The sequence below is a fragment of the Oryzias melastigma genome, linkage group LG1, assembly GCF_002922805.2.
Source record: "Oryzias melastigma strain HK-1 linkage group LG1, ASM292280v2, whole genome shotgun sequence".
NCBI classification, from domain to species: domain Eukaryota; kingdom Metazoa; phylum Chordata; class Actinopteri; order Beloniformes; family Adrianichthyidae; genus Oryzias; species Oryzias melastigma.
Genome location: NC_050512.1, coordinates 5,851,586 through 5,877,536, shown reverse-complemented (window position 1 = coordinate 5,877,536; position 25,951 = coordinate 5,851,586). Strand labels below are relative to the sequence as shown.

The 25,951-nt window shown below is 38.2% G+C and overlaps 1 protein-coding gene across 7 annotated transcripts in view; it reads left to right on the top strand.

Annotated features, from left to right (window-relative positions):
• Positions 1-25,951, top strand: part of LOC112144868 (inositol 1,4,5-trisphosphate receptor, type 1b) — a 67,681-nt gene that overhangs the window by 24,774 nt on the left and 16,956 nt on the right. For 5 of the 7 annotated variants that reach the window (XR_002918981.2, XM_024269710.2, XM_024269709.2 and 2 more), the window contains 11 exons: positions 8,516-8,563; positions 10,549-10,681; positions 12,132-12,319; positions 19,449-19,632; positions 19,733-19,986; positions 21,994-22,194; positions 22,280-22,390; positions 22,480-22,575; positions 22,645-22,788; positions 22,865-22,972; positions 23,063-23,255. Coding sequence is in view for 6 of the 7 variants with exons in the window: in XM_024269710.2 (XP_024125478.2) it covers positions 8,516-8,563; positions 10,549-10,681; positions 12,132-12,319; positions 19,449-19,632; positions 19,733-19,986; positions 21,994-22,194; positions 22,280-22,390; positions 22,480-22,575; positions 22,645-22,788; positions 22,865-22,972; positions 23,063-23,255 (1,660 nt within the window). In the remaining variant the exon portion in view is untranslated. The remainder of the gene's footprint in view (positions 1-8,515; positions 8,564-10,548; positions 10,682-12,131; positions 12,320-19,448; positions 19,633-19,732; positions 19,987-21,993; positions 22,195-22,279; positions 22,391-22,479; positions 22,576-22,644; positions 22,789-22,864; positions 22,973-23,062; positions 23,256-25,951) is intronic. The other 2 variants (XM_024269711.2, XM_036211391.1) reach the window with 1 other exon arrangement.

Here is a 25,951-nt window from a genome sequence, read left to right as displayed (position 1 = left end):
CATTTCTTGCAGAAGATAAAAAGGGAAAGTAAAGATGACTGAAAGATCACGTAAAAAAATCCTCTGTATCAAAAGATCTTGACAAAGATCTGGCCATATTATTGTATTCTTACGCCTTGCTTTGTGTTATAGTTCATATATTAAAATCCAGACGTTTAAAGCTGTTGTTTTTCTAAGCTATCATAATGGAATTTAACCATCAACTACATAGAATAACGTTTTTTTTTTTTTTGTTTTTTTTTATGCCATTAATGAGATTAAGAAAAAAACAGACAAGGTCTCACAAAGAAAATGAGAGGTAATGATCTCAAAAAATATGTTTTGAGATAAATGAAACTCCCAGATTATAAACCAAATATTTGCACAGCTAAATCTTTTCAACAGACTGTAATTGTAAAGCTTTTAAAATGGATTAAACATTGGAATATTAAAAAAAAATAGTATTTAAAAGCTGGTTTAAAATGAAAGAAAAAAAAACTAAAACACTGCTTTGAACCAATTTTGCTTTAAGGCAAATTTTCACAACATAAAAACTCTAAAAGATTGTCAAAACAATAGGAAAATACCAGCAGACCCATCCTCTCCTCTATGCTGTTTATGACATTACAGAATTCTAGCAGGGTGTTTCCCTTGCACTTACCCGATCCACCAATAGGAGGCGCTGTGGCCGTGTGCGTGTGGTGTCCATGGGTGAGCATTAATGAATGTGAGGAGCTGTGGCAGTCATTGAAGCAGTGTCCTAGTTTTACTTGCCTGCGAGCTGCACGATTCCTGGGCTCCTGCCAACACTGGGCTTGGTTACATAAGAAGAAGTCTGTTTTTTTTTTCCTGGAACTCAGCCGCGCTACTGGTGTGTGACCTTCAACAGTAATTGCCTATAAAAGTGTGGAAGAGGTGTTTACCCCGTCGTCATAGATGCACATGCATGTGTGTGCACACCTGTGGCTGTAAATGCACTGAAGGGTGTTGAAGAGGGCATTTGCTCAAGCTTGTTTTGCCAAGTGTATCTTCAGGAAAAAGAAAGGAATTAAAACAGCTGTAGCTTAACTGATGCAGATGAATGGAGGCCTTCTCCTCTTGTATTTGCATCCATTTTTCGGCCCGCCTTGTTCTTCCTTTTTGCCCTTGTTAAATCAGTGTGACACATTTCCCAAAAATGTTTGCAGCACTCCCCACTTCCACTCACACGGACGCAAACTCACGCCCACTCTGTAAACCAAATGAAGTTGGTTGTGATTCTCTCCCTGGGCTGGGTTGGAAATTGGGTTTTGGCTTTTCCCTTCTGTGTTAATCGTGCACAGCACACATGGGAAAGCAAAAATTATGAGTCACTGAACCTTTTTCACAAGTAAATGAACCAGGAATACAGGATGTAAAATAGTATTTAATGCATTGTCAAGGTTTCCTTTTAAAAACAGGAATGGAAAAAAATAATGTGAGATCTATTTTTAACATTTCTGCTGTATGTTAACTCTAAATGTTAGAATGGGGATTATTGGCAGGGATTGGCCAATATCATTTTTTCAAGCTGATACCGATATTTTTCCTGTGTTTGTTATTTACTAATACTGATATTTAGGAGCCTACAAAGTTTAGATTTCCTTTTTTTATATAATAAATGTACAACTGCTCTTTTATCTACGATCACATTGTACTTGACCTTTTTCATTGGGTTTGGTTGATAAAATCGATTTATCAATATAAGCTTAATGGATCAATAATCGATTCATAAAAATAAATATCAATTTAGCACATAAATCTAAAGTTTGCTCGCTTGATGCTACTGTTTCCCATAGGATGGCTAATGCTAACGCTCGATTGACCTAAACAAACATTGGTGACTAAATTAACATGTTTAAAAACTCACAGGCATTAATTTTCCAAACTATTTAAGGAGATATTTTTTAAAGTAACCATTTGTGGTCTAAAGCACCTTTTTTGGCTATTTTTGATTTATTCTTTTCTTCTTCTTCTGGAATAAGGTGTAACACACCATCGCCACCTAGTGGCTAAACTGAAACGTCCTCCAGGAGAAGCAGAACAATGTTTACAATGTAAATAATCTGAACATTTTTATTAGAGGTTCTCCTTTTGAGAATCCATGTAACACTGTATACTATTAACAATCTCATTATTTCAATAATACATTTTACAGTATGTGAACTGCATCAGATTAATATAAATATACTCATAACATGTAGTTGATCCTTAATGTATCTCTAAACAAATGTGTCTAAATGTGTAAAACTGTGTAAACTCAATATTAAATTGTATCAGATTGAATTGACAGGATAGAAAGAATAGAAAAAAATCGGAACCGACTCCATCCAGGCTCTTGTGAATGGAGTCGAATTGTTTCTGGAAATGATTATCGATACCCAGCTCTACTTTTTAACATTCAGCAAGGGACCCCTTAGGGACAAATATCACTTTTAAGACCCACTCCGACAAAAATCTTCTTTTTGTGTTTTTAACATGTTCTTGTAACATGTTTCTCATAGTAGATGACCTATATAAAACTATTTCCGATTAAAAAACTGTTTCTGAGTATTTCAGAATTCCCATTGGATCAGAAAACTGGATGCTTGAAAATGCTCAGACTAATGAGCGTGCTAAAGTCTCCCCTCACCCTCGCTCACAGTTAGATGTGCAAGACATGATGAGCATTCAACACTCTTGCTGTTACGAATTCGTGCTCAAAACTGTATGACTAGATTGATCCAATATAGCTTGTCGTTATATTTGCGCCCCTTATGTTAGCTTGAGGCTAAGTTCTGGCGTGACCACTCAAACAGAGCTTTCAGGGACGGGGAGGGGGGCGGTTTGTTCTGTCCCAACAGTTCCGCCCACAACCCAAAATTGGTTAAAACTTTAAAGCCATAATTAAAAGATCACTGGAAACGATTTTAAAAAAGAAAAAAAATGATTGTTGGACTTTAAAACTTTGAAAATACATCTGAAAATTGCCAGACCATCTCATGACTATTGGATAAAACTGTAAACCACAAGCTTCCCATTGCCAGGGATCTATTAGGAACAATATCCCATCAAAAATAAAATGTACCTGAAAGCAGTCAGAACAATTACTTTGACCACAAACAAATTAGAATGCTTCTCCTGCTGTCACCACTGGTTAAAATGAAAAATAAAAAAATCCAATAAACTCAAATTATGGAAATATTGGTACATACCAATACTAGTGCTGATACATCCCCCATCCCTCATTATTGGATAATTTGTTGTGAGGGTCAAAGTATACATACAAGTTCTTCTTAAAGATTTACTCTAATGAAAATCGTGTTTTTGGTTTTGGTTGTAGGATTTTCTCCTGATAGAGGACATATAAAAAGAAAATTGGGATTAAAACTGCTTTTCTGAGTATTTCTTGATTCAAATCATGGTTAATCCGGAGCAGAGAAAAAATACTGTTAGAAAAAGCTCGTAGTTGTTATGTAAAAACTATTATCAGCAAGCCATAAGTTCCCTGCTCCTTGCATCCACTTCCTCGTCTGAGCTGGAATCTGGGTCAGAACTGTACGGCTGGATAACTCAATATTTCTCGTTATTTTTGTTGCACCTGTAATGTTAGGTTGGTTTGTGATGGGCTGTAAGCTAGCATGGGAGAGTGTAAACAAAGGGATGCTGGGAAATGAGTGCAGGCTTACTACTGAACTTTTGAATGTTTTCTTTTAGAAAGCAACAAGTCTGACCTCTTTCTCTTCAAAATGTAGAGTGAATGACCTCATTAAAGTTTAAGATCTGTTTTTTATTTGCATTTTATCTCTACATCAACGTGATGTAAATTCCACTTCCTTGTTCAGGCCAAAGCTCACCTTACAGGTCTGCTTCAGAAAGTGGGTCATCTGAAGCAAAAATGACATAGTACTATCTCTTTTTAAAAAAAAATGTAATCTGCTGTCAGTACATTTCATCTCTTTCACGCTCGTGTTTCTAACATGACTGTTTTATAGGTCATAGACAACAGAGACGTATTTATTTACGCACTTTCAGAAGAAACGAGGTGGAGGGAACTGTGTGTTTATCTCAGTGAGGCGTGAGGTGTGAGACACATCAGGGGTTTGCCCTGGGGAGATTCCAGTTTGGTGAAAAAAACTGTAGGTAGTGAGGATGTGGCCAATGTGAGAGGTTACTCTGTGGTGTCTGTGGTCACGGCTGGGCTGATTAGCTATGCACATGTGCTCTGATCAGCACACGGCTTTGTGGTCAGCTGTGGTTACAGTGAGACACTGTCTGAAGACGTGTAAACTTGTGACTGAACTCGGCCCAAACACGTCCTCCACAGCTGGATCAAATACTTTTTAGGCCATCGGAAATGAGTCGGAAGTTTAAATGATAAAAAATGATGTTATATCTCAGCGTAGAGCTAAAAAGGCTCTCAGATTCAAAATGTTGCTTGACAATCTACAAAAACAAAAAAAAGAATATTTTATTATATTCCACTATTAATATTTTTGCTCAGTTTAAACCTTAACAAAACTTAAGAAATCCTTAAAAATAATGAATTGATAAATCTTTAAAATCCACATGTTTTTGTCTATTTTAAAAGAGCTCATAGTGGTCTTTCATCAGGATTTTTCCATTTTTAGCCAAAATAAGAAAGCCTGTGTCATTTTCTGGGACATAATTTTTGCAGAGTGACAGCAGTTCATTAAAAATCCATGCCTGAGTTGTGGGCAGGACTGTTGGTGCCATTGACATGAATAGAGATGGACAAAACAGGGCTGTAACCTCTGGTTCCAACAAAATTAAGTCAATTCAGTCGCCATTGTTTTGCGGCGTGAATATCACCCGATTTCGCCAAGTGATTGTTCAGACAATCTGTCAATCAAACACCTCGAATATTTAATGTGGGGCCAGAGGGCACCACATGCTCTTATTGAGGGATCTGATTGGCTAGTTTATAACTTGAATAAATTGCGATAAAGAAACTATATCATGAAAAAAAAATAGGTTCAGCAAGAAAATGTTAAAAAGAGACACCAGAGCAAGAATGGTTATTCTGAAAAACAGAATGACTGAGTAATAGCTGTTGATTTTTCAAGAGAAGTTGCGTGATTTTGGGTTTCGAAGTTTAAAAGCTAAATTAAATGATTGTCTCTTGGCTACGCTAGTAGCTACCAACTGTTAGGATAGACACTGCACCCCCCTACCCCCTGCAAGATGATCTTAAATGAGTCCAGCTCCTGTTAGAGACTGGCATCTTATAGAGCAAGCACTTGTCAGACTGTATTTATTGGCGAACTGCATCTATCAGCTATTAGGATTTAAATAAAGAAAAACTCAGAAATTCAATTTTAAACTTAATTTTCTTTCCTCTGTCAACAAAAATGCCCCAAGAACCTTAAAAACACCAAGAACACAATTTGCATCTGAGTTGGTCTTCAAAGAAATTTCCCTTGAACTTGTAAAACTGAAGTTGCTAAATTAATTTTTATTTTGGCAATTTTTTTTCTCATTATGCTGAAGCACACCCACTCAGATCCACATAAGATTAATACAACCCCTAGTTTTTCCTGTTCTTAAAGTCTGATGGTTTTGCTGAAGGGCAGGGTTAAAACTTGTGAAAGACATCGTCGGCCATGTTTTTGTTAAAACTTTACATCTCTACAGCACACTGTAAAAAAGGGTACGTGGGCTTTGTCCTTGAACAGATTGAATTAATAAGTTTATATAAACATCACTACTAATTTAGAATAAAATAAAACTTCATAGAAAAGGTACTTTCTGAAGGTTTTCATGTGTTGCAGCTGCAGAATGATGTGTTCCAAAGAATATTATGACCAATACATAGTCAGGGGCGGTTCCCACCACTCCTTCCCAGCAACAACTCCACCCACATGTGGGAAACAAGATCTTGCTCATGCATGATAATGTGTAATCTTGTTTTTTTTTTTTTTTTAAATTTGGCTTTGGTGATGAAAGTTTTTAAAACTATTACTATAACTGTCCCTTTTTTCTATATTAGTTTGCTGTCACTGTTGTAAAGTTATACTCAAAACAAAAAAAAGTTAAATATTTAAGAAAAAATAGATAAAAAGACAAATATACTCAGATGAATATATATATTTAAGGGATGAAATGTGTTCCCTCTTGCTCTCCTTTCCTGTTTTCCTACAGCTCTGTGGGCTTCTAGTAACAGATGGCAGCTCTAATCAGCTCTGTGTCACTGGTTTAGTGGCCTGATTTCTTTTGGAGTGATTATGTAACTCTAACCCAATCACCCTTGCTTCCCCTCCCCACTCATGTCCCTTCTATTGTGTCCTTTTACATAAGGATAAGGTGGAACAGCATTTTTTCTTTTTTAGTCTGATCTTTGCTGTACATGCCGCACAGTTCGTACCTGTGCAGGTGCCGAAATTACCTCGAAGTTTCCATTGTTCTGCTGAATTAGTGAGGCAGCATTGAGAAAAAAAGAAAAGAAAACGGGGACGTTTCATGTATACAATTGATCATCGTTTGTGCTTTAGGTTTCATCTTCCTCTGGATGTGGCTTAAAGTGAGAACCGCTCACTTACTCGCTGCTGAGTCTGAAAACTGCAGTGAGATTTCAGTTTTCACTCATGCAGGAGTTTTTATAAATGGTAGAAGAAAAGCATCACATTCTGGTAAATTTGTTTGTTTTTTTTCTAACATTGACATTGTGTGCATATGTGAAACCATTCTCTGCAGTGTTGCATGGTTTCCACCTAAACATTACTTTTTTTACACTAAAGACACATGAGGCTGCTTTGACCAAATGCATCACTGCAAGAAGAGGTAAAAATAAGAAAAGAACACTAATATTAGATAGAAAAACACTACTTAAGTACTTCATAAAATTTTTTTAATTAAATAATTCTTAAGAAGTTTTCTAAGACCAAAATCTAGAAACAAGGTGATCAAGCATTCAAAACAGCAAAAGTAAGCTAACTGTTAAATTACTTAAAATAGTACATTCAAACAGCCAAATTATTAATATTTTTGCTAGTTCTAAGCAAATGGTTTGTATGTTGTAAAGTTTTTATGTACGGTTATGTATTGTTTGTTAATATTGGAATAAAATATCAACAAAATGCAAATACAATCATAGTACATGTTGGTCTATCTTAACAAATCCTGATAAAATCTTGTCTGTGAAATAATTCTGCTTAATTAAATGCATGTAAATGTCTCGTAAACACTTTTAAATTAAGTAATTTTTTTTCTTTTGTTTTTTTAAATGTATTTTTGTCTTGGAACAAAAAGGATTTTGACTCATTTTTAATAAGAATTTGCCTGTTTCTTCATTCTAGATTTTAACAAGACAGTAAATTGTAAAGTGTAAACCAAACATATATTAAAACAACCCAAAACCTGGTAAAATATCTTGAATGTCTAAAAACAATGTTTTACATTTTTTGCAAGTAATAAAAAGTTTTCTGCAGAAAACTGCAGTTTAAAGGTACTTGGTCACCAATGGTTGCAAATTTATTTAATCTGTCTTTAAAATATTACATGGAGCCCAAACATTAGATCAGCTGCTACATATATGTATATATATATATATATATATATATATATATATATATATATATATATATATATATATATTTCGTGATAGACTTTTCTATTAGGGTTTTTATTAGTATTTGGTTAAAGAGGCACAGTTTGTTGTTTTTGTCATAAATCTGTTGTAGACTGACTGTAAAGTAAGAAAACTGGGGTAAATGTACGTAAACCTGTGTATTTTGATATTTTTGATCTTGTTCGTGCACAATGAATCTCCGAAAAGTTCAGGAGCTGTGCTGTGCTCTTGATGTAGCTGAAACCATTATGAGGAAGCTGCTAAGAAGATCTCAAAGCGAGGCAGATAAGAGAATAAAGAGACGGCCAACATTCCTGACTACTTTGAACATTTCTTAACATGTGGACTGGGTGCATTCCTGTAAATCAAGAAGAAAAAAAAGCGTCTGCACTTGAAATGGAACGGTTAGCAGGAAGCAGTAGATGGTACAGTCATTTCCTCGGTACAGAAAATACCTTTCATGATTAAATTAAAAAATGTAACGTTTTAAATTGAACCTCTGCACCACTTTAGAAGTTCATCTATAAGAGAAAGGTTGATGGATTCAAAAAGTCACTCACTGAACTTCACATTTGAGCTTGACATGTGTCAAATTTTCAATTTTTTGGAAGCTTGTATGCATGTTCAGTACAAAGCTTTAAGTTGACTGAAAATGCAAGTTTAAATCTTGTTTGTCTTTAAAGATTGATCAAAAGATTGATGGAAATGGGCCAAGGATCAAACCTCTGCACGCATCTCCGTTTCTGCTTCAGGCCTGCCAAAGTCACAGCTTCTCTCTGGTTTTCTAACTTTGCTGTCACAGAATGGCAATTCTCACTGAGCAGATTTATGCATGGCAATCTGAAATGCTAATGACGGTTCTTAAAGTAGAACTCTGACGATGCCTTTTCTCTGCTGCATGAATAATAACTCTTTTTGTGTCAATATGTCTATGCAACTCACTGCACCCAGAAGCTGTATCTGAACCAGCCTGAGAAACTTTTGGCTGACCAGAAGAGGGTAGGTACACAAGACCACTTTGCAGTAAAAGTAAAAATTGTTGTTCATGCACAGCATGGAAAAACAGTTTTTTTAACTTTTATGTTGAATGATTTAAAGTGTTTAAAGACCCACTCCGATGAAAATTCTTGTGACATTTTTCTCATGATGGAGGACAAATTAAAAAAAAAACAATAAAGAAATGACATTTTTGAGCCTTTATTTATTCAAATTGTTGTGAATCAGTAATATAAATAAGCTCTTATTTGTGAAATACGCTGGATGGGCCTCATGCTTTCTGCCACAACGTAGAGGGGAAAGGGGGCGGGGTTGCTTAGCACAAACAGTCCTGCCCACAACTTAGAGACAAATTTCCAAAGAACTTCTCGTTTTCTGTTGAAACTATACTCTAGAACAGAAGTGGGCAAACTACGGCCATATGCAGCCCGGTAATCTATTAAATCTGACCCGCCAAACGGGAATACACAATTTTGATTACCCTTATTAATGTTTCGTTTTCCCTGTAGATCTGGTTTCTCCCTATAGATGACCCTCTACAAATAAATTGACCTTTGTTCAGGTGTAGAAAGTTATTTAGCAGTTTGTTGATATTCATGTGATTTTGAAGTCGGAAAGTCATTCGTCCGATTATTCCTACCCCACATGAACGCAGCATTTCACTGAGTTTGTCCCTGAGGAACATCAACCTATTGGTGAAAATGGTGCTAAAATGGGAACAAAAACATTAATTACAATAATAAATACAATAAAAACTCCAAAATGTTCTGTTTTAAAGTAATTTCAATCGAGTTTTACGGCAGATCCCATGTTATTTCTTTCTTTTTATGAGGTGAAATACCAAAACACGCCACAAATCTACTACCAGGTCAACCCTTCTGTCAGTTTTTGTACTACCAGGTACGAAAGTTTGTCCGTCACTGTTCTAGAAGATGTCACAGCTTTTTTGATTTTGGCTAAAAATTTGCATAATCATAACACTATGAAGGCTTTTATTATAGATCAAAAGATGATCGGAGTGGGACTTTAAATGGGATCCAGATAAGTTGTCAAACTGTGTTTAGTAAATAAACAAAAGTAAATATATATGTGCAATTTAAACTCTCTTTTCCAGTGATTATTGATTATATGGGTGTGGAATAAATTCATCTCAATAGCAACTATGCCCAGTGCTACAAAATCAACATTGTTTATTTCTCTAAATACTTAATGAAAGTCTTTTTTTTATTATCATTTTGTAGAAAAGTCTAATTTAAAAATGTCCAGGACTGTCTGTGTCAGCAGTTTAAATTCAGGAACATTCTGACATAGTACTGAAAATACATTTCTGATGTCAACTAACTCCACTTCACTGATGCACAATGCATGCAGTCAACTAACCTTCTTAAAAAAAAAAAAAAAACAAAGCAAAAATTGTACATGTACATGAACTGATCCAAACTCCTTCTGGGGAGCTTCAATAATTTTTCTCTTGTCTTCGAGGGACCACCCACCATTGGCAATAATTTGCACGTAATCGCACAAACACAAAATCAGCATCCTCTTTCATTCCCTTCACTTCATCCCATGCCAGGTCTGTCTGTCAGGTAGCTGTGGGCTTCGGTTACCATGACAACGTCAAAGTCGTGCCGCTGACTGCTTAATGTTGGATGAGTCACGGTGTGGGAGGGCCCCGTCGGTTTGCCTAAACGAGAATCCAGACTTTGGATCAACCACTATATGGGGTCGCTCTAGAGGGCATGGACGACAGCCCCGTAGAAGGCAGATCGTCAAGGTTTTACTGGACAGAGTTTCAGGAAACCCTAGAAATTTGGAAAGTTGATCAACATCAGTGGGATGAAGGGTGTGGTTTCCAAAGAATGGGGTCTTTATCCCCTTAAAAAAAAATAAATAAATAAAACAACATTTCACTGATGTTACACAACCTCCTTCCTCCTTGACACTGACGTCACATCATTATATCCTTCCTTTTTTTTAATCTCTTATAGGGTGAGGCACTGAGGCAGATTCTGGTGAGCCGTTACTATGGTAACTTCCACCAGAGTAGTGGGCGGAGGGACAGTCTGACGTCATTCGGCAACAGCCACCTCAGTCCGGTAGGACCGGGCAAAGCCCAGTCCGGTGGGTAACGTGTGACTTTTTATTCATTTGCAACATTAACACACAAATGACCCAAGAGCCTGAACATCTCCAGTGGAGTCCATCAACAAAAGGTCTCCAACAAACATTCCAGATATCTGGCTCCCACAAATGATTATGATGCTATCAGCTGGCCGGAGTCAAACCCTCTGCTTCTGCAGAATGTAGCCCAAGGATAGGAGCGTATCAGTCTGTCCCTGAGCCAGTTATCAGCTCCAGAGTTGAGCTCTGAGCTGCCCTTTAAGCATGCAGGGCCAAAACACTCTTATCACAACGAGATAATGTGGTAATATTGTCACCATATGCAGTCAAAATTATGGAACGGTGCCTTTCACCTCTGAATTTTTGTTTCTCCTTCATTCTGAAATTTCAGAAAACTACGGTGGCCCTGAAGTGCAAATCACATCAATTAAAAAAGCAAAACAATTGTTAAAAAAAAAATCAGAAAAATGCAAAAACACACCTATTGTTGCAATATTTGACATAATTGACGGTAAAGTGTCAGGTTTTCTGTGGTCCCAGGTGTGACCTCATCACAACTCCTATCAGCTGCTCAGACACATGTTGTTTTGGCTTGGCTTGAAAACAAAGAAAAGCACATCAAATCCCAGTTCGCCCTCTTCCCCGTGTTCACCGGGAAGCTGGCGCACGTCCAGACCACAGGAAGTCCACCCCTCCTCTCTGTGATTCATGTCTCGCTGTTGCTAGGAGACGGGCTGCAACTTCCTCTGAAAACAGTCTTTGCACCTGTTGGAGAAACAAGAGCCAGGAGGAGGATTTCTGATGTAGTCTTAAGCAGGGCCCCAAAGTGCTCTCAAAAGTGTAGTTATGGACTAAAAGATCTGTTTTTATTTATGTCAAAAACAGTTATTAATAATTAGATAATATATATCACCTTAAATCATTCAGTTAGCAATTTATGTGTCTTAAAGAAAAGAAAATAGGAAAATAATGACACTGATGGTAATTAGGATGATTTAATGAGTAGTAAATAATAGCCTTTTTTAAAATGCATGCATTAAACAATACAAGAAGAAGAAGCAGAAACAAGGATATTCAAACCATTTATGATAAGTATCTTTTTTTTAATTAAATAACAAATTTAAAAGAAACACATTTTTAAGAATGTTTATATACAAAAGTACCCAAGTGTAAATACTATAAAATTACCTTAACTTAAACTGCAAATTCTTAAAATAAAAATAAATAATAATCTGACTTTAGTTTAAGTTTTTGTCATGTCTTGCTTTTACTCTAAGGTTGTAATTAATTCGAAAATCAAAATAAAACATTAAATACAGACATTTTAATCTATTAAAATTCGCAGAATTTTAATAGATTGTTTATTTTATGTAAATGAGGGAACTACTTAAGGTAAAGTAGATGCTATATTCCTGACTATTTTCCTCCTTGTGTGTTCTGTGTGGGACAGTTTTGGGGGGTCATGGGGGTCTGAGTCGTGGGGAAATGAGCCTGACAGAAGTCCAGTGTCATCTGGACAGAGAAGGAGCTTCGGATCTGGTTATCGACCTCATCATGAACGCCACAAGTGACCGCGTCTTCCAGGAAAGCATCCTCCTGGCCATCGCTCTGCTGGAAGGTGGAAACACCACCATCCAGGTCAGTTTATCCACACATCTTCTTGATCAAATGATGGATTCTGAAGCTAAACCTTGAAGAAGTTTTTGTTATCGCATGGTATCTTCCTAAAAGGCGTGTTCTGCTTTTCTACTGCAGACGATCAGCTTTAGAGTAGGATGCTCCCTCATGAAAAGGGGTTTTCTTGTGCGGTATAAGTGGGTCAGTGTGCCATTGTGGCTGCACATATGCATCACTGTAACTGCTCTTCTTATCATATCTCATCTTATTGCCAGCAGACTTTAGTATATGCTTATGGTGCTTGTAGAGTTTTTGAGCTACACTACAAAGCAGTGAGACTCTGGACTGTTTTAGACACATTTCTTCTGTGTTTAATAAAAAAAAAAAAAAATGGAAGCAGCTTCCAAGTCAGTCCTGTCTTTGTTGTTTATCTGTCTGTTGCTCCGACAATTGATCTCCCCGTCTCTCCATTTAGTGTCTGCATGTTGTTGTGTAAGCATGCAGCTTGCATAATCAGATTAGAGCGAGGGAGCCACTGGGGCAGAGATAATACTTTGGCTTCCCACGGCTGCTGCAAAGCTCAGTCACGTGATCGGTCTGCGTTACATAAGGGCTTGTGTGAATGAACAATGAGGAATGTCTCAGCCTTCAAAACATTCCAGCACCGCTCCCGCGAGTTCTCTTGCCGGCCCAAACTGGGTCATGCTGGGCCCCCGGAACTGGGGCAGTGGGGAGAGAGGGTGGGGGAGGCGAAGAAACACAGAGGGGATTGAGGAGAAGCAGAGACTCCTCACAATCCGGCGTTTTATTTTTTAATAAGGAGGTTCCTTTGCAGGGAAACTTGTCTGGCTGGGTTAGAAATGCAGCTTCTCTTTAAGTCTTGAATGTTTTCCAAAGACGTGCAGTCGGTGATGAAAGTAAGGGTTCACCCCCGGGAGCCACCTCGCCTGCTTTCGTTTCTGTCTCCTTTTGACGTGGCGAGTCGAGCACCTGTTTGAAGTCAGATATGGCGTTCCAGTTTCAACTTTTAGCTTATGGTCTTGATTGCGCAGAAGTGAACCATTTGCACGATCATTTACAGTGTACTTCCCTGCACACACTCATTGTCTTTCTTTCTGTTATGTAAAGCTGATTCATCCTCGTGTTAATATAAAAAAAATGCAATGTAGGATCAACAAAAGTGAAAATCTCATGAAAAAAACTGAGTGGGTGTTTTAAAAGAAAACGTGCAACTTTTGCTTCAAACAAGAAATTAAAGAATTTGAAGAAATCTCTTTAGAACTGGGAAAGAATTATAAAAGTCAATATACTTTGTTCATTGTTAGGCAGTACATATGGGCAGATACAATGCTGTAGCAAAAATAATCACAGATGCATCTATTATTGTATTATACGGATTCTGTTAGCTTTGACTCTTTTCTATAAGGGCTGCTTTCACACTGCGCCGCTTGGTCTGCACCTGCGCTCTTCTTCATTTAGGCCACTATGTCTGGAAAGTGTGGTTCCCTGGTGGGTTCATGTCAAGACACTGCATGTCTCCCACTTGAGTGTGATTAATGTTCATTCAATTTTATTCTGAATCTGGAACCATTTAGTGAAATAGAAAGACAAGAAGGTTTTTTTTTCTTTTATGTAAATGTGGGTGTGGAAGTCAGCTTACTATTTAATTATGTTTTTAACATGTTCTTGTGGCATTTTTTATGATGATGGAGGACATATATAAAGAAAATTAAGCTCAAAACTGCATTTCTGAGTATTTCTTTATTCAAATTGTTGTGAATCAGGAGCAGATGAACAAGGCAGTTTGAAATAAAGCTTATTAGTGCCATGGGAAATACACTGGACGGGCCTGAAGCTCTGCTCCGAGCATTCAGCAATAGGGATATGTGAGTCTGGCAATACCACATCTCGATACCAGCCTCACAATTCGATTTGTATCATGATACTTCCCAAGGCTGAACCTGAACTATTTTTTGCTCTTTTTTTAAAGACTATGACTTCAAAACTGTACCTTAATATTAATCCATTATTAAAAAAAAGGTAACATTCGTTATATTTAACAACATCGCAACTGTATCTCATGTGCAATTTGTTTTTTCCCAAGCAAATTCTTGGTGCTTTTCTTTTGATAAATTAAGAAATATTTGTTCTTAAAGGGAACAGTCAATATTATCTGATTCCCACAAATATTTCTCAGTATAAAAAAAATGGTAAACAAAAGTAAGACGCTGAATTGCATTCATAAATAATTATTTCGATATCACCATGTCAGCATTTTAAACTGATATAAGTATCACCAAATACGTTTCACAAATCTCCAAATATATTTTTGTCCTACACCCCTACTCAGCAATGGGGAGGGGAAAGGCACTAAGGTCCTGCCCACAACTCAGAGGTGAATTTCTAATAAACTCCTGCCACTCTGCAGAAACTATGTCCCACAAAGCAACACACTTTATGATTTTGACTAAAAGCATAAAACACAGCATAAAACACAGATAAAGTTTAAAAAATGGATCAAAAGATGATCAGTGTCAGTTTCAGAGATCTGCTTTTAATTAAAATGCATGTTTTTGTAGCATTTTTCTTGTGACGGATGATGAATTTCCAGAAAATGAATATTAGTAGTGCTTTTATTTTATTAGTATTTCTTTATTCAAATCATTGTGAATTGGAAGCAGAGAAAAAAAATGCTATTTGAAAAAACTTGTAGCTCCATCTGTCCATCCATCCATCCATCCATCTTCTAAGCACCAGACCAAGCAAAGATTCCCAGACCTCCCTCTCCCCAGTCCCTTCCTCCAGCTCCTCTGGTGGGACCCAGAGGCATTCCCAGGCCAGCCAAGAAACGTAGTCTCTCCAGCGTGTCCCAGGTCATCCACTCAGTGGGACATGCCCAGAAGCATCTGGACCAGATGCCCGAGCCACATCAACTGGCTCTTCATAGCTGTTTTGTAAAATCTACAATCACCAGGCCACAAGCTCCCCTGCTCCACTCCATTCCGATCCATTCCTCTTGCAGACAAATAGATCCAAATACGTCTTTGTTTTCCTCGTCTAAACTGGTTTCTGGCTCAAAACTGTACGGCTGGACAGTTCTGATATTGCTGGCTATTTTTGTTGCACCGCTAATGTTAGGTTGGAGTTGTGAGGGACCGGAAGCTAGTGGGAGAGATTGCAAACAAGGGAATGATGGGAAATGAAGGAAGGTTTGCGCAGCACCAGTAGTTCTGGCCACAACTCAAGGACAAATTTGCAGTGAACTACTGCCACTCTGCAGAAACTATGTCCTTAATAAATGACACACATTTTTGGATCATGGCTAAAAACTGAAGGATCATAATCAAAAGACCACTGGGAACGAATTTACAATACAAAAAAATAGCAGGAGTGGGACTTCAAGAACTATTAGGACTCACCAGTTTTCACATCAGAACTTTTTTATTATTTCAATTGTAATACAATGACTGGTGCACTCTGCTCTTTGAAAACAGGCCTCTTCAAAAGAAGCTGGGAAATTTGGGGGCATTTTCTGCCCATTGAAGCCATCTTTGCTGGAGTATCTGAGTGTGAAGGCAGCCAGATAAGACCTAACCTCGCTCTGCATGTTTTACATAACAGGGAGGCTTTGCTGGAAAAGAGTCCAGGTGCTGCCCTGTCGGGTCTGCACTCCAGACCTGTCACCCACCAACATGACGTGGAAACTCTGACATATTTGGCCCTGAACTGTTGGGCTGCTGAAGTCCAGTATCACTGCAAAAACAGGGTTTGTTTGCAGTCAATGAACTCGCCCCCTCAACCTCTACAATCTCCCATCAGAAAAGTTAGACTTTAACTCCACCCGTGTCGTCAGTGTGAAGCTCTATGTTTGACAGATGCCAGGAATTTAAAAAGGAAAGCGCGACTGATTTGATTCATGCTGGTAAAAAAGGTTGACCTGCGGGAAAAAAGGGAGAGTGGAAAGCGAAGGTCTTTGCAGAGAAGAGTGGAGCAGCAGTTCCCCTCTGTTTGCATGCGGCGCTGGCTGACGTGTGAGGGAGGGTGATAGGAAAAGGCAGTGCAAGTATAAATAGCTGTTACATAACATCCCTTTGTTGATGCCAAGTCGTAGAACGGAAGGAGAGACGGGGAAGCGCTATGACCTTGTTTTTCAGCGTTGTCCGCCCCCGCCCTGCTCCTCTTCGTCTCATTCCACTCAGGGTTTGTCGCCATAGATACAGACAGGCTCTGCGTTTACCCAGCGCTGTGGGGGGGCTGCTCGTCCCTCTCCTCCGCCTTCCTCTGCAACAATCCACCTTGACCACCATGAGTTTGCTTCACATTTTACGTCAAACCTCCCGCTGCGTCCTTCCTTTTAAGTCATATTGAAACAAAGATGATACCTTGATAAGGTGGAGCGAGCTTTTTTGAATTTGTGTGGCACCTTCAAACGCAGATGTGTGGTAACGTGATGTTTTCATTTCTGACTCAGCGTCACAAACATTTCTGAGGAAATCTTAAAATGAAAAGTTCTTTTCTCCTTTTCCTTTCGGTGGAGTCCTGGCTGTGTGTTCAGGCTTCGTCTTGGTTTCAATGACACACTTGAGTCACTAAACTCAAGTTTATTTCTTAGAAACTGTTTTTTTCAAGAAAAAACTCTGCCAGCTTCTTTTGCTGCTTGGCAAAATCTGAATTTTTCCAGTTCCTCCACCTCCAGCCAATGTCGATCAAAAATCCTGGCGTGGACTGCAGTGAAACGTAACGCCGAGGATAAAGATGAGACACCTCTGCTGGCCAATCAGTCTGCAGTCCAACTGCCCACTCAGCCTGATTGCTGTATCTCCAACCTGAGATACACAAGAGCTCATGGAAAATGAGTCTGATTACATAAAAATGACATTGGAGGTCACAGAGTTTGGGGGTAAACACTCCATTGTGGATCTTGTGTGGCATGTGGGTGTGTTCAATCAAAGTTGCATGTGCTGGTGAGACACCTGACCCAGATTTTTTTAGGCATATAAGTGTGTGTTAGCATACGCAGCCTCCAGCCTGACTGTGCGAGCATTTGCTGTTTGTTCCTCTTATGTAATGGCAGCGGGTGAGCGCTCCTCTGCATGTTTGTCCAATCGATGCGTGTCATCCTGGCCTCCTGCCTCGCCCTCTGCTCCTCGGCCCCTTCTCGCGGCTCCACTGACCGACCGCTCACGTCCCACCTCCTCAGAGCTAATCCCGTCACTTCCCTCTCCGCTGTATCATCCAGTTTCTTGTTGGGAGATAACCTTGCTTAGCAGATCCTCTCATCTCCTTGTCCCTGAGGTTTTAGCCGAGTGCGTACGTGCAGGAGGCTCAGCGGTGGAGCTCCAGGGTGGGGCTCTGGAGCGCAAAGTTATATCTTTGTTATGTTGACTGAACCTTGGCTGCAAAACTATGTTGGTTGTGCTTTTTTTGTAAATAATACACGGAGACTTTGGTGTGGCTGCTCATTTGCTTTGTCTCTGTTTAAAAAAAAACAAGCAAAAGAATCGCAGCCCTGGGAGGGTTTGTAACACCAAATTTGAAAGCATGTAACCCTCTGAAGATCGGGATAAAGGCCGTGCACACAACAAATAAGGCTGCGGTGTTTAGTTTGCCTAACACACTTGTGACTATCATTACATGCTCCCAATTGGCCAATTTTACGTCTAACCTGCAAAGCCAGAGGGTTATGTAACAAACTTTTAGAGCTGGCCTACATACTATCCGATATCATTTTCTCTTTCTGTATCTCTCTTTCTTCTTTAGCTTTTCCTCATTTCTCTCACTTCCTTGATATCACTTCTTCCTCCTCTTTTCTTTTAACTTTTTTTTTATCTGCTCCACGCTATCAGAGTTCCTCTATTTATGTAAGTAGGGAAGGTCACTACCTCTCCTTGTCATTTTCACCCCTTTATTGTGGCAAGACGGCTTTGGCTGGTAAAAGCCTGAAACATAGGCTGCAGCGGCACGTCTTACATAATCAAAACAACAGCCCTGTGGGTTGCAGTGTGCTGTATACATTGTGCCTGGCAGGCTCTAGAGTGTCCCAATTCTGATGACCTCATTTCTTAGGCAAAACTGAAGCGTTTCAACACGGTGTGGCGGTAAATCCAGGCTTGCTTCTCTGGAGTTATATAATCTAAAGACCCATTTTCCTTGTAATGAGAGATTACTTTTTTCTCTGTGACTTAACTGAGAAATTACAGGTTTTTTTTTAACCAACTGTAAGAGTTTCATCTTAGCGTCTTTCTTATGATTGGCTAATATGTCCCAAAATTATTAAAAAGCAATAAAATAACTTTATGCTAATTATGTTTTAAAGCCCCACGATTTCAAGTGATTTTTTAATAGCAAAAAAACCCCAAAAAACTTGTGTTAGAGTTATTCAGAAATTCAGGTCTCAGTAGTGGGTTGGACTGTTGGAGCAACCCCACCCCCTCTTCCTCTCCCCATTTCTAAGAGCTCTCTGTTTACACGCTGTTCTGCTAGCCCAGGGGTGTGCAAACTACGGCCCGGGGGCCATATGTGACCTGCGGGGCAGACGATTTTAGACTTTTAAATTCAGGAATTAAACAAATGTATTTTAATTAGTCAAAAATGTGAGAATGACCCACAGGCAGCACTTTTAAAGCCACATTTATAGAGGTCAACAGACAAAAAAAGTTGTGTCATACTGTGTTGGAAGATGTGTTGTTTTTCTCATTTTCCGTGTATTTTTTGAGTCAGACAGTCATTTTTCCGATCATTACGACACAACAAACACATTGTTTTTCTAAGTGTATGTTTTTTTTCCTGAAAGACATTACCCGACTGGTGCAACTTTCACCAAAATAGGAACAAAAAACACAACTTTTAAATAAAAAAGAGCATGTTTTAGTCCAGAATCCGTGTTGTTTCTTACTCATATGAGGTTGCTTAACAAAACACTTCAAGCATCTGATCCGGTCCATCTGTCAAGTTTGAGAACCCTTTGTAGCCCATGAGTCAAATCTGTTAATATGTTAAAAACTCCAAAAACACAATGGTTTTGGAATTTGAAAATGCTTTGAGAAGTCTTACTGGCTTTCAACTTTCAATATTTGTTACGGTTTTAGCGGCTTTTACTCAAATGTGAATTGAACAACATTTTCATATTGCTTTTGTCATGTACTTTCAGCATTCGTTCTTTTGTCGCCTCACGGATGATAAGAACTCAGAGAAGTTCTTTCGGGTTTTCTATGACCGCATGAAGTCGGCTCAGATGGAGATCAAAGCCACAGTGACGGTAAACACGAGCGACCTGGGAAACAAGAAACCAGACGAGGACGAGCAGGAAAAGGAAGTTACTGTTGGGAAAAAAGGTCAGGAAACGCCTTGTTAGGGTTAAATGCATCACATTCATATTTAAGATGCATGAATCAGTGGTTAATTATGATCTGTTTGTTATCCTTTTAATTTTAGCGACAGAGTCAGGTGTGGCCATGACAGAGAATGCCAAAGAGCAACTGTTGGAGGCGTCATCTGCCACCAAGAAGGCCTTCAGCTCATATCGGCGTCACACTGACCCAGACGAGCACTTTCCCTCAACAGATGGCCAGCCCAGCTCTGGGGACAAGAACCAGGATGAGGGAGAGATGAGCTTTGTGATTGTTATCATGCAGCCTATTCTTCGCTTCCTCCAGCTACTCTGTGAGAATCACAATCGTGACCTGCAGGTGCGACAAAGCAATCGTCAGATGCTTTTAAAGATATACTTTCACGTGCATCACCCTTAGATCGACTGCTGTGTTTGTTTTTAATTCAGGCCGTGGAGACGACATTAAATTAGTTTTATCATCACCTCCTTCTTGTACTTTTCAGTTTCAGACTTCTTAGGACACAAAAAAACAAATTTGATCTACAAAAGTTGAACATAATTTTTGCAAAGCTGCACTTGTAAAAGCTGTTTCTTTTTTCAGTGCCATTCATTTTTTTGTGCACTTACTTAATTGGGACCTGTAATTAATTATAATGACAATTATTTTTCACCCTAATAATGGCTGGAAAAGCCTCAATTTGAGGTATTTCAATTTAAATTTGTGATATTGTGATACGGTAAAAGATCAACATTCAACTAAAAAAGTGGCTTCATGAAAATGTGTTTTTACTATAATTGACTTCCAAACTTTTCTTTTATAGCACCAAGGGGATTTTTTTTTCAATTAAGAAAACAAAAACAAATAAAAAAAAAGATTATGTCTGAAGTGCTCTAACTTACCAGATCAAAAAACAAAAGGAGTGCTTTTCTGTGCAATCGCAATATATATATATATATATATATATATATATATATATATATATATATATATATATATATATATATATATATATATATATATATATACTGAACACAAACTATAATAACCATAATACAGATGATAACATACTTTATTCCACATTTTATCACAACAACAGCAAGACAGTAGACAACGCATGAGTAGTTTTATAGTTTTCTTTAACCTGTTTGATGAATTTGATCATTTTGGAGACTGAGGTGAAGCAGAAGAGAAACAAAGAAGAGAATCTGAGAACGTGAAAAGGAGACACAAGAAGAAACTAAAAGAGTTGCATTACCTGTGATAAAGCGAGTGTGGATGCTTTATGCTGAATGTGGTCACTGAGGATGCTTTGAAAAGTAACAAAAGTACAAGCATGAATGTCCTGAACATGCTGAATGTTTGGATACCAAACTTTCATAATATGCAGAAAGTGTACAAATAATTTGAAGAACATCTTGAAAAATCACAAAAATTGCGTAAACTTAAAAAAATGAGTTAAAGGTATAAATACCAAAATTACAATCATGAATATCCTGAATGTGCTGAAGGTTTTGATACCAAACTTGATTAAGTTACAATAGTGCAGAAAATATTTGAAGAATTTCTTTTAAAAATCACAAAAGTGCGTAAAATATCAAAAATCGCTAAATTTACTAACACCAAAAGTATGAGCATGAAAGTGCTAAATGTTTTGATACCAATATTGCTTAGGTTACAAAGTGCACAAAGTGTTTGACAAATTTGTCATTTCTATGTGGCTTAAATTTGTATAAACTGCGTAAAATCTTAAAAGACATACATTAAATAAATACAAAAAGCAGGAATGTCCTTAATGTGTTGAACGCTTTGATACCAAGACTGCACAAGTCTCAAAAGTGCACAAAGTTTTTGAAGTATTTGAGAAATGTTTCTATTCATTTTCAGTGGGGCTGAAAAATCGCAGAAATTGCGTAAAATCTCAAAACTCGTGAAGTTTACCAATACCAAAAGAACAAGCAGCAATAGTCTTAACGAGCTGAAAGTTTTAATACCAAGACTGAAGAAATGCCCTAAAGTGTGCTTGAGTTTTTATATATCCAATAATGTACTGAAGTGAAAATAAATGATAAGAAAGAAAAACAAGATTACAGTCGTGTGAATGCTGACTCTGCCTTCCCCCTATAAACCATTTTAGACTTTGGACTTTGTTTTTTCGAAATAAACTTTGGTGTTAAGAGTTACATATATATATATAAATATTTTTTGTTTCTGCAATTTATGTAAAATTTCAAAAGGAAGCTACTTTTTATGATGTTTAGAAATGGATTTTCATTGGTTTCTCTCCTTCCCGTTCCTCTTGTGCTCATGTTGATCGCTGACTTGCATCGCTTCATCCTCCCACCCAAATTTTTCTTCGTCCTCTAGAATTTTCTACGTAATCAAAACAAAAAGAACAACTACAACCTTGTGTGTGAGACCCTGCAGTTCCTTGACTGTATCTGTGGCAGCACCACCGGCGGCCTCGGCCTGCTGGGACTCTACATCAATGAGAAGAATGTTGCTCTCATTAATCAAACTCTGGAGAGCCTCACGGAGTACTGCCAAGGCCCCTGTCACGAAAACCAGGTACTAAAGACCCACATGAGCAGATCCTCTCATAAGCTATGACAGAAGACATTTTTTTTACTTGTTTTTTTCCCGATTTCCCTAGAACTGCATCGCTACTCATGAGTCCAATGGCATCGATATCATCATAGCGCTGATTCTAAACGACATCAACCCGCTCGGGAAGAAACGGATGGATTTAGTTTTAGAGCTGAAGGTGGGTCTTCTGTAAAGCGGGGGGCCTTTTGGTAAAAAAAAAATATATTTTTCTCTTACCTTTTCAATTTTTTGTCTTTCTCTTCAAAGAACAACGCATCCAAGCTGCTCCTCGCCATCATGGAGAGCCGTCACGACAGCGAGAATGCAGAGAGAATCCTCTACAACATGAAGCCCAAAGAGCTGGTGAGGAAGGCGTCGTAGTAGTCTCATAAATCGAGGAGGACAGAAGGGGAGATAAATGTGTCTTTGCAGGTGGAGGTGATAAAGAAGGCCTACCTTCAAGGCGAGATTGAGTTTGAGGACACAAAGGAGGAGGAGGAGGACATAGATGAAGAGGAACACGATGCTGCTTCTCCTCGAAATGTTGGACACAACATCTATATTTTAGCTCACCAGGTTGGGCTTAGATGATGGCATACATGCTTATAATGTGTGTTTTTCTGATGAGTAAACTGGCGTGTCCTCGCTTCAGCTGGCGCGTCATAATAAAGAGCTGTCCATGATGTTAAAGCCAGGAGGAGCCAGCGGAGAAGGAGATGAGGCCTTGGAGTTTTATGCTAAGCACACCGCTCAGATTGAGGTCAATATACTCAACCTATATCAGAATAAATGACAAGTACACAGTGAGTCCTGCACAAGAACGCTGTGGTGACAGAGTATTTTTGTTTAGATTGTGCGTCAAGACCGCACCATGGAGGAGATCGTTTTCCCGGTGCCCAACATCTGCGAGTTCCTGACGTCGGAGTCGAAGCTGCGGGTGTACTACACCACCGAGAGGGACGAGCAGGGCAGCAAAATCAACGACTTCTTCCTGCGAGCAGAGGACCTCTTTAACGAGATGAATTGGCAGAAGAAGCTTAGAGGTAGGATTAGGAATCGGTGGTAAACTTACTCCAATTAAATTGTGTTTTTATTGGTGTTTTTGTAGCATTTATGTATGATGGAAGACATATAAAAAGATATATAGATATCTTGAAAGATATATAAACCTCAAAGATATATAATAACTGAGAGGCATATTGCTAATGCACTCCTGCCGCCCTGCAGAAACTAAGTCCTAGAAAAAGACTTATATTTTTACATTTTTTGGATAAAAACACCATAATCATAATAAAAAAGACCACTGGCAACACTTTAAAAATAGATCAAAATATGATCAGAGTGGGACTTAAAAGTGTGTTTCATGAGATGTATCAGCTAAATTTAAAAATAATGTAATAATATCTTAGCTTTGTTCAGGGATTTTTTATTCTGTTTCTACCAAAACTGTGTGTAGAGAAAATAGTCTCATCCAATTTTTGTGTGTGTAATTTTTGATTTGTAACTTGTGTCTGCATGTTTGTGTTTAACTTTGAATTTGTATGCGTAATTCTTGATTTTTAACTCATACAATACATTTTGTGTGTAACTGTTTGCATGTGCAGTTGTGCATTCACGTGTATTTACAAAATACAAAAAAAAAATCAAAATGTAATTCACAAAATATAGTTTTTCAACTTTATATTATAGCAGCTTGAAACCTTAAAACTAACTACAGACTTTGATGACCCAGCATTCTAGCAGCATTTAAACGCATCATTTACACACAAAACTTGAAGACATGAAAAGAGTCTCACTTCTGATTTATCAGCACATTCTCATTCCCAATCATCAAAAACTGATGAATCATTAAGGAGCCCTCCGCGTCATGTTTTAATGTGTTGGGTGTCCCCATCTCGTCATTTTTTTGAAATGCTGGCTGTTGTAATTAAATCAGGGGTCTGGGCGTTTTGTCGGATGCAGTCCTGGTACCCTTACCCTGACCTGGTGCCATAACCCCTACCCAGTCCACAAAGTGGTACCACGTCCAGTAGCGGATGCGCAGTTCCGGTACTGTCCGATATCGCACGGTCCCAGTACCGGTTGGCGGTACTGGTTCTGGTCTGCATCCGGTAGTGGGTTACGGTTAGGCTTATGGCATCAGTGCGGTCTGCATCTAGGTGCCAATTTGTTGCCCGGGGGATAGGGAGCCCTGTTTTAATTGGAAGAGCAGGCACGTCAAAAAACAACGTTGGGGACACCCAATATGTCAGTTTTTGACACAGAAGGGTCCTTAACCATACGTCAATATGTGGCGACTTGGGAATGAGAATGTGTACAATTTGTGTGTAGGGATGCTTTTGTGTGTGTGTATCCAGTGATTTGTGCGTACGTGTTTGTTTTAAGCTGCTGTAGTTTAAAGTAGTGTGTCCCTAAATTATATTTTTGTATGTGTGAAAGCACAATTGCAAATGCAGTTACGCACAAAATAAATTGCATGAGTTAAATCAAGAGTTAAATCAAGAATTACGGAGGCTGAAAACGATTTTTTTTTTACATTGATAAAATAATTGCATAAAAAATGCACAATTATCAGCTTCTTTGCAGCCTTTTCTGTCGCTGTTGTGTCTGTTTAGCTCTGCCCTAAACACAGTCTCTGACATTCAAATGACTGAGTTCGAGGGATCCACACAATCTTCTAACCCTTCATCAACAAGTTTCTCTAGACGTTTGTATAGTCTAGGACTTGTTTGCTTGCTTTAACACAAAGCACAGAGAGAAAATATCAGCAGTGATCTTAAAGAAGCAGCTGTTCTCAGGCACGAGAGTGTAAAAAGTTATGCAACCAAATTCTCTATTATAAGATCATTTGAAAGCATTCAAAGACAATCTATAACCATTCCAAAACCATGCAATGTTCATGATAAAGTCCCCCAATAGGGCAGCAAGACAAGTCTGAACATATTTCCTGGAGAAATCCTTTGACAAGTTTGACAGATATTTGCTTAACAGCACGTAAAGAAACCACAGCTGACATGAAAGCTCAGTGATTTCTGAAATTATCTAAATGCAGCTGAAACTCCTGAGATGACTATCAAGCACAGTGGAGGAAATATTATAATTTGTAAGAAAATCTATGATTCTATCTGTGGCTAAAACAACAAAAAAAAAGAAATTTGAATAAATTTTTAATCAAGGCTTTGGAATCACTCAGTCACAGTTCAGACATTAACTTTTTAAAAACGGCTCACACTTTTAAAAACACTGAAGCCGTTCATATCATAATCTGTTGACTTACTAAGACGTACTGGAGTTTTTTCTGTTAGGGTCCACCTTCCTACATGTTTTCAATGTTTAAATGCTCGTGATTACACTTGACACTATTAACCTTTGCAGAAACTTGACAATAACAGTCATTAAAGCCAGGTGTGTTTACAAAAGGAAGAATAGAAGACATGCTGGACAGTCTTTCTGAGGACCAAGGTTAAGAAACTCAGCTCCACTGACTTTTATGCTTGTGACACTTGTCTAACTACAATGTATTATATATATATATATATATATATATATATATATATATATATATATATATATATATATATATACACACACGTATAATGTGTAATGTGTGTGATTTTCCATATAGTAATTTGCTGATATGTATTGTCAGAGTCAATGACTTTAAGGGTGTATTCAGACAGGAAACTTTTGGTCCACTTAAAGTGAAACAAAGTTCGTTTCCCCCGATTAAAAGGAAATA